Source organism: Propithecus coquereli, unplaced genomic scaffold (genome assembly GCF_000956105.1).
Source record: "Propithecus coquereli isolate 6110/MARCELLA unplaced genomic scaffold, Pcoq_1.0 Scaffold246, whole genome shotgun sequence".
Taxonomy (NCBI): Eukaryota; Metazoa; Chordata; class Mammalia; order Primates; family Indriidae; genus Propithecus; species Propithecus coquereli.
In genome coordinates, this window is record NW_012148019.1 from 2,621,553 (window position 1) to 2,631,243 (window position 9,691).

At 37.1% G+C, this 9,691-nt stretch overlaps 1 protein-coding gene across 1 annotated transcript in view; it reads left to right on the plus strand.

The window, feature by feature from the left end:
* Positions 1 to 9,691, plus strand: part of CEP350 (centrosomal protein 350kDa) — a 175,594-nt gene that overhangs the window by 36,358 nt on the left and 129,545 nt on the right. Inside the window, exons 8-10 of the mRNA XM_012646529.1 lie at positions 1,701 to 1,814; positions 5,108 to 5,254; positions 7,793 to 8,451. Coding sequence (XP_012501983.1) covers positions 1,701 to 1,814; positions 5,108 to 5,254; positions 7,793 to 8,451 — 920 coding nt within the window. The remainder of the gene's footprint in view (positions 1 to 1,700; positions 1,815 to 5,107; positions 5,255 to 7,792; positions 8,452 to 9,691) is intronic.

A 9,691-nucleotide genomic window follows, 5' to 3' on the forward strand; every position in this document is an offset into this window, starting at 1 on the left:
TCCTTCCCTCCCTCCTTCCCTCCCTCTCTCTTGCCCTCTTGCCTTCCTTCCCTCCTTCCTTTATTCCTTCCTTCCCTCCCTCCCTCCTGCCTTCCTTCCTTCCTTCCTTCCCTCCCTCCCTCCCTCCTGCCTGCCTTCCCTTCTTCCTTTCTTCCCTCCCTCCTTCCCTCCCTCTCTCCTGCCTGCCTTCCTTCCTTCCCTCCCTCCCTCCTGCCTGCCTTCCTTCCCTTCTTCCTTTCTTCCTTCCCTCCTTCTTTCCCTCCTTCCCTCTCTCTGTTTCTTTCTTTCTTCCCGCCTTCCCCCTTCCCTTTCTTCCCTTTCATTCTCTCGTCCTCTGCTCCCCCTCCCTCCACTCACTCCTTTTTTCTTTCTTTTTTTAAATCTATCTACACACACACCAGGCAAATTATCCAGTCTCATGGCTTTATATATTCTCTGTTGATTCCCAAACACTTACATCCAACTGTGAACTCCATGTCTTCCCTTGAATCTATGCTAGATATCTGAAGCTTAATGTATCCAAAATGAAGCTAACTAACTAAACAGGGTGATGATATACGTCTTAAACCTGTTACTCTAGCAGTCTCTCCATGTCAGTTAATTCTGTCCTTCTGATTGTTCAGGCCCCAGATCTTAAGTCATTCTTGGCCACCTCCCCCATTTGTCTCATACCTTATGTCTAATATCGTCTGAAATATATCTAAAATATAATCACTTTCCACCACCTCTGTCCCTGCCACTTAGATCAAAGCCACTATCAATCTCTTGCCTGGTTTACTCCAATAGTCTCCTAATTGGTCTCCCTGTATCTCCCCTTCTAATGAGCCCATTCTCCTCACAGCTGCCAAAGTATGGCTGCTAAAATTTAATTTAGATGATGTCACTCTTTTGCTCAGAATCTTTCCAAAACTTCTCATTTCACTCTTGAGTAAAACCTGAAGTTCTTACAGCAGCCTGTGTGGCCCTACATGATACAGCTACGTCCCTGACCCTAGTTCCTATTCCTCTTCCTTTTGTTCACACCACCCACGCTGACCTGCTGGCTGTTTTATAGATACTAGGGAGCTCCTGCCTCAGGGCCTTTCACTCACACTTATTTCCAGTCTGCCCAGAATGCAGAACTCTACGTGTTTGTTAAAGTACATTTATTCAGACCTGTAATTGAGGTTAATTTTTTGAACTTATGTGTATATGTAGTATATTCCCCTAGGTTGGAATTTTTAAAATTTAATAAGTAGTATTGTGTATGTAAAATACCTTGACATATTTTACTAGCATAATCATAAACAGGCTTAATTTAAGATTATTATATTTTTAAAAGTTTTTATGTAGAAATTTTTGAATGAAATAGGAATTTGTGAAAGCACTCATCTCTGGGATTCTATAAATGCAATGATCCTGGCTTGGAAAACGTTACTCATGCACTTCTTCCCGTTTGTGAAAATGAGGTAAATTTCTCAAAAGTTTCCTGAAAAAAAATAACAAAGAATTGGAACCTAACTGCGGAGTACTGGTAATCTTTAGATTCTTCCGTAGAAGGAGTTGACATTGGTAGCATGTGGGTCATAGAAATGTCTCAGTGAAGGTTTCTTTCTCTGTACTTGAATCATGTACTTTATATTGATTCTTCTTACTGGAGAGAGAATGAATGGGTAGTGGGAAACATCGTATGATCTGCTATAAATATTTCTGCTTTTCAGATGATATCTCCATAAAACAGAAACCTGCTGAAAAAAGTAAAGAGAAGAAAGTGGTCAAGCCAGTACGAAAAGTCCAAAAAGTAACACAGTTATCAAGTCCAGAATGCAAAACAGGTTAGTTTTCTCAGTACCATGTCTGTCCTAAAGTTACATATTACTAAAATGGAATCTACGTGTATTTACTATGTTACCAAAGGCTCTCATTGTTTGGCACTTATAAAAATTCAGTACATTTTATGTGTCATTATTTTGTGTGTGTGTGTGTGTGTGTGTGTGTTATCAAAGTACAATTGACAGAGTATAAAACTGGACTATTTAGAATGTACAGTTCGGTACATTTTCATAATTGTGTACATCTGTGAAACCATTTGTTCACCGTATGTTCCTCAAGGTACTGAACACATCTATTACTCCCCAAATTTTTCTCTGTCATTGTTTTTCATGGAAGTTAACAAGATTAAAAGTAATGATTTTTATATGATGAACTTTTAAATACAAGAGGATTGTTTATGACTGTCACTAAGTCCCTTCATTGTTCTCATAAGAGAATAAATGTTGCACATTAGAACTACGGTAGTCCATGCCAGTAGTGGTTAGGTGGGACTCCGAGTAGATGAAGGTTGGAAAAAAGAGAATTCTCTAGTTCCATAGTGATTACTTAACATTTAGCACTGATCCAGAATGCCCAGATTTATAACTAGTTTTGTTCTTTTGGTAAATGAGTTAATTTTAGTGTGCCTTTGTCTCCCCACATGTAAAATGGGAAAGCAGTAGCACTTATCTCACAGGGTTACTGTGAGAACTAAAGGAGTTAATACCTGGAAGCATTCCCTGTAGTACCTGGCACATGACAAACACTCAAATGTTAGCTGTGACTCCATTAACAATAGTAATTATTATTCCTGGCTGTACCGAAGATGGCTATTTAGAATGTCATGTTCATGTTAGTGAGTAATTTGGGCCAAGAGTGGAAAAAGTTGGGAACTTGTCACTTTCATTTTGGAGACATTCTGAATTCGTACATTGCTTCATTAGGCAAATATTTTTGAGCACTTGGCTATATATGAGGCACTGAGCTGTGTGCTAAGCTTAGGCAACACAGTGGTGAGCGAGAGGCACATAGCTCCTGCCTCTTTGGAACTTAAGGTCTTGCCAGGAAAACGGGAGATACGTAGTTGCCACGAGGCGTGATGGATGCTACCGTAAGAGATCACAAGGGCTTACAGGAATATGGAGCAAGACCGATGGGCGCTGGGTTTTGATCAGGCACCTGTTTTTTTGCCATACACTAATCAATAGAATGGCAAATAACATATTTTGTGATATCCATTGTTAACTTTGGATGTCATGATAGAGTGACACTGGCTATGTACAAATAAAAAAATTTTATGAGAAATGAGTTGTCTGAGTGTTAACTAATTCTTGTATTTAAAAAAGGTATTTTTCATATGGCATTACCTAATACTGTTGTCAGTTTGAAATGAAGCACAGGGACCACTAAAACTTAGGAACACTGACCTTGAATTGTGTTTATCCAGTTTTGTGGTAGGCTAATTCCCATACATGCACTGTGGCAAAGACATAGACAAAGAGTTACTAAATGTGCTAAAGCTCTGTAATAGTTTATCTAGTGAAAGCCTTCTTTTTCTATCAATGAGTACATGAAACTCTTCCAGAAAGCCAGAATTTAGTAATAACCACTCAGCATATTCAGAAGCCAACATGTATAAATAACTACCCAGTGTATTAACGGTTGCTTGTTTTTGATTCAGAAAATTAAGCCAAAATTGCAGAGAAACATGCTCTTTCCTTTTGCTTATGAACATAAAGTTTCTTAGAAATAGATTAAGCAATAGACTTAAAACCCTTTAAATATTTTAGACTGTATAAGGTTAGTGACAAGGTGCAAAAACATTTTTTCTAAAGTAAATAGCACACATTTATGATTCACCTTTTATTATTATTTTCATTAAAACTATATTTTCATTTAAACTTTTAAATTTAAGCCCTTTTTAAACAAACTCTAAGTGTAATGTCTTTTATTATAAATACAATAAAATAGCATCTCAAAGGGCCAGAAAAATACAAGAAAACCATTACCCTGCCTTAAAGTACTAGTATTACTTTGTGTATTTCTTTACATTAGTTTTTAAAATCATAATAGCATGCGATGGTAATTATTGTGTACACATTTTTTTGTATACGTAAAATTTGTTGTTTTCTCAGCATCTTTTCACAAGAGCATTTATTTCTGTTGTTTCTCATGAAAATTGTCATTTGTAATGGCTACACGATATTCTAGTAGAAACTATAACTATTCAGCATTCTTCAGTATTTGTTACTTCTGATATTGTAAGAAGTGATACAGTCAACATTTTCATATATTTTTCCTTTCTTTTGGATTATTTCTCTCACATAAATTTCTGTTTGTTGGATTATTTGATCAAGGGGAATGAGTACTGTTGGGGTCCATGACAGGTAGTACTATATTTTGTTTTATAAAAAGAAACTCTACCCACTTAATATTTCAACAAATAATGTTAAAGTAGGATGATTTTATTGTAATTTTACTAGCACTGCCTATCAGAGTAAAAATATTTTTTTCTAATTAAATTAGGCTTAAAATTCTATTTCATTATTTTTATTGTTCTATTATATTGCTTTACGTTTAGATACTCTTACATATTTATTTCATGTTTATTTTTTATACTTTCTATTTTGTAAATAGTCTTTCGTATCTTTTTTTTTGAAGTTACTGTCTATTTTGAAGTGATGTAATTTTAATTTTCTTACAGTTCAAAACTAGTAGGTGAAAATTTCTTTTTCTCCTGGTAAACAACTATTTTTATTGAAACGTGTATTTTTATGAACTTTTATAATGAGAGAAATTTAAAATGATGATATTTACTTTTTAAATGTTATTTTATGCATAGAAAAGTAGTATGCACTTTGGGCATGTATCTGTAAAATATATTGTGAAAGTCCCCATAACACCATCCCCTTCCAAGGTAATCACTGTTAACTGTTTCTTTAAAATTTTTTTCCTATGCTTAGATTAAGTCATTCGTTTGTTTAGGAAACATACGTATTTTTCATGTTCTGTGTACTGTTAGTACACAGCAAACCAAACACTTGTTATATGTTAAGACGTGTTTTTGTTCTGTCGAATTGGGTTCTTGAGGTTTCAGGAATCATTATTTTACGCTCATTTCAGAGGTAAATGAAGATACAAACAAATAGTTAACCATTTTGGGGAGCTTAGGGTCAAAAATACAATTATATTGTAAGCCTTTGACCTCGGCAGAAGATAAGCATAAGATTAATTACAAAATCTGTATCATTGAGTAGATAACACTTCTTAGAGCTAAAATTTAAGTTTTAAATCCTGTGGAATGTATATATTTTAGGTGGTAGTCATCTGATAAGTACATCTTCTTGGCGAGATGGACAGAAGTTAGTAAAGAAGATTCTGGGTCCTGCATCCAGAGTGGAGCAAAAAGAGCGAAGAACAACATCAGGTGACAGGGGTGGAAGAGAAAGAACTGCTAAATCTGGTGAGTGGCCATGATTAAAACTGTTGAGAAAACAATTAAAAGTTGCTTGTGTGAGTATTTACAGAAGGTGAAAATACTCTTCGGAATGTGTTAGGAGTTTGCTTTATAATTGTGATTGTAGCTCGAAAAGGAAACATTCTCTTGGGCTTGTCTGTGGATAATCTCTGCAATGGATGTTATATTCATCTTTATTAAGAACCTTGTTATATTACATTTATCTGTCGTTGTGGATGTGAAAGTATTATTTTAATCAAATCATATTAGACTTTTAGGACCTTGAGAGAATTAAGTATGGTTTGTCTCATCTCAACATACACAAACATGGATAAATATTCACAAGGTTGAATTATTGATATTTAATAAATTAAGAAAGAGGCTCTGACAGAGAAATGATTTTTCTCAAGGGTATGTAGTCAGTGGGTGGCAAAATTTGATGTAGGATCCAGAACTCTTTAGTTTGACCCTCAAGTCCATTGCTTTTCACTTATCTAAGTATCTTGAATGCTATTTGAAAGAACTAGTGACTTTTTTTATGAACGCTAATATCGGGACATGAAATATAAATACCCACAGGCCAGCTTTCCATTTCAACAGTAAAATGTGTCCCAATTAATTTGAACTTCTAGAATGGATTCATAGGAAATGTAATTGCAGCTATAACTTGGTATATAGAAGTCAATATATATACACAATACTTTCTGTATTCTTCACTTTCATCTAGCTTGTAAATAAGCTTACATGTATTCTCAGTCTAAAATTAAGCCACATCAACAAATATTTAGATGATAAAATGATTGTTTTTCTATGTATTTGCTTTTTTCCATCATTCACTGGAGAGCTGTAGGGGTTTAGCGTTTATTCAACAAATAGTCACAGAGAGCCCACTACATAGCAGTCACTCCTGATCTGTAGGGCTCCAGAGGAAGCAAATAGACCAAAATCCCTGGCCACGCAGAAGAGGCGTTCTAGTGGAAGGAAACATTATGTTCCTCCTGTGTCTCATGCTAAACTTTGTCTCTTTTCTCTGAAAATAGGGCAAATACTAAAAATTTTAAAAATATTTGACAGTTGGTTTTACAGATATTTTTAAAGTCTGTATGTGATCATATGAGAGGCCAGTTTTAATCTTTTCTTTTCCCACAGGACATGTAAATTAAACTTTCAGAAATTTTCTGATAAACTCATCTAAATACAGTGCTATTTCTTTCTTTCTTTCTTTTTTTTTTTTTTTTTTAATAGAGACAGAGTTTTGCTCTTGTCACCCAGGCTGGAGCGTAGTGGTGCGATCATAGCTCCCTGCATCCTCAAACTCCTGGGCTCAAGTAATTGTCTTGCTTCAGCCTCCCAAGTAGCTAGGACTATAGGCTAGCGCATTACTCCTGGCTAATTTAAAAAGAAATTTTTTTTAGAGACAGAGTCCTGCTATGTTGCCCAGGCTGGCCTCAAACTCCTGGCTTCAAGTGATCCTCTTGCCTCGGTCTCCCAAAGCACCGGGCACAGCATGAGCCACCTTGCTTAGCTGCCATTTCATATAATTGTCAAATGGATCAGTGTTGTAGAATTTTCAGAAAAATTAATATTTTCAGTGCCTTTGTTATTTGGCATGTTCCATCTGATCTTTGCAAAGCTTTTAACAATTATTTTTAAGATTCTTAATGTATTTTTAATTTCCTTGATTCTAATTGTTAATAGGATGCTTTCTATTGTTGATTTTTTTTTTTAAGTTTTTTTTTTTTTTTTTTGGAGACAGGGTCTTGCTCTGTTGCCCCAGGCTAGAGTGCAGTAGCGTCATCATAGCTCACTGCAACTTCAAATTCCTGGGCTCAAGCAATCCTCTTGCCTCAGCCTCCAGAGTAGCTGGGACTACAGATGAGCACCACCACAACTGGCTCATTTTTCTGTTTTTTGTAGAGACAGGATCTTGCTCAGGTTGTTTTCAAACTCCTGGTCTCAAGTGATCCTCTTGCTTCGGCCTCCCAACCTGCTAGGATTACATACAGGTGTGAGCCATCGCGCCTGGCCTTTTAACAGTTTTTTTGAGAAGTCGTGGAAGGAGACAAGTTGTAACATTAAATATGTACATGAGAGAGGAATAGTAATGTTAAATATTCACATCAACCATAAGATCTTCCCTTTTTTCAGAAATAGTAAAAGATAAATTAAAAAAAAAACTCAAGGAAGTACAGTTTTTCAGAAGACTGAAATTCTTTTACTACTACTACTTTTACTTCTAAAAAGGGAGGGTTCTGGCCAGGTGTGGTGGCTCACAACTGTAATCTCTGCACTCTGGGAGGCTCAGGTGGGAGGATTGCTCAAAACCAGGAGTTTGAGACCAGCCTAAGCAACATAGTAAAACCCTGTCTCTACCAAAAATTAAAAAAGGGATTTTTCTTTCCTTTTAATAATGTTCTTTAGAAGATAAGACTAGGATATTTGAATTTGAGTTTTTAAGATACAGTGAAATTCTTTTCATAGTGCAATAAATCTTAGGAGTGAATATAGGATTTTAATATATCATTAACAGTTCATACTTTGCAGGGGGTCATATCGGAAGAGCAGAATCCGATACCAGGTTGGATGTTTTACATAGACATCTTCCACGAAGCTCAGAACGTTCGAAAAGCAGAGCTCCGTCTGAAAATAATATAAAAAAATTAGCTCCATCTCCTCCAGATAATAAACAGGAGGAAAATACTGCCTTAAATAAGGACTTCTTGCCTGTTGAAATTCGTGGCATTCTTGATGACCTACAGCTGGATTCTACTGCTCAGGCTGCAAGGCAAGAGACTGGAGAGTTACAGAATCAAAAGTCATCAGCACCAGTACAAGCTCCTAGGAGTCATAGCCCAGTGAAAAGAAAACCTGACAAAATAACAGCCAATGAAGATCCCCCTGTTACTTCCAAAAAGCGCCACTATGACACAGATGAGGTGCGACAGTACATTGTTAGGCAGCAGGAGGAAAGGAAGAGGAAGCAAAATGAAGAGAAGAAGGCTCAAAAAGAGGCTACTGAACAGAAGAACAAACGATTACAAGAGCTCTACCGGAAACAGAAAGAAGCTTTTACTAAAGTAAAAAATATGCCTCCTTCTGAACCATCAGGAACTAGACGACTTCAGGAAACTTACTCCAAGTTGCTGCTTGAAAAGACCTTGCTTGAAGAGCCATCTCATCAACATGCTATCCAGGAAACACAGGTAATAAATAGTAGTGACAAAGGGGAGAGGGGAGTAACTTATGGTTAGGAAAAGCCTGTTTGCTGTACTATTTAAAAATATTCCATCGTTCCTACTATTTAGATACATGCTCAGATGACGTTTATAATAATCATGGCATGTCATGAAATTTATTGTATATGAATAGTAATGTGACAAATATGATGGAAAATAAGAGCTGAATTAAGAGTTTCTGCCAGACGCCGTGGCTTGTGCCTAAGGTGAGAGGATCGCTTGAGGCCAAGACCTCGAGACCAGCCTGGGCAACATAGCAAGATGTCTGTCTGTACAAAAGAATTAAAAATAGCCAGCCATCCCCCTATAGTCCTAGCTCAGGGAGGATCCCTTGAGCTCAGAAGTTCAAAGCTGTAGTAAGCTGTGATCGTGCCACTGCACTCTAGCCTGGGAGATAGATCAAGACCCTGTCTCTAAAAAAAAAGTTTCCTACAGTGATGTTACTGATCTTTTTTTCCCCTTGTCATTGCTATTAGTTTTATTCCTGTCTAGTACTGAGTAAATAAAATTAGACTATATTAATGACATACAATTGACCTTTGAACAACGTGGGGGTTAGGGACACCAATCCCCTGTGCAGTCGAAAATCCACGCATAACTTTTCTCCAGAACTTAACTGCTGACAGCTAGAAGCATGGCTATTAAGACCGGAAGCCTTACTGATAACACAACATATACAGCTTATTAACACATGTTCTGTATGTTACATGTATTATATGCTGTATTCTTGCAATAAAGTAAGCTAGAGAAAAGAAAATGTTCTTGAGAAAATCATAAAGAAGAGAAAATCTGTTGACTATTCTTTTAAGTGGAGTGGACCCCCGTGAAGATCTTCATTCCTATCTCCACATCCAGTAGGCTGAGGAGGAGAAGGAAAAGGAAGGGTTGGTCCTGCCGTCTCAGAGGTGGAGGAGGTGGGAGGGGAGGCAGGAGAGGCAGGCACGTTCGGAGTAACTTTGTGGGAATATGTTGGAATTTCTGTCTGACTCTTTCATGTCTCTAGGAAGTTCCTCTATGGTATCGACCCTTCTTCCACCATTGGCTTCGGTTTCAGTGCCTGTGTCATGGAGAGGTCCATGCTGTAGAAGAAATGAAAGCAGTCTCGAACAGTCAGAACCCTTCCGCTGGGCTGTCTAGTGCCAGCTTGTTTTCTGGCATTGCTGCTTCTCTGCCTTTTTCTTCGTTGTCTGGCCACTGGTTTGGAGGC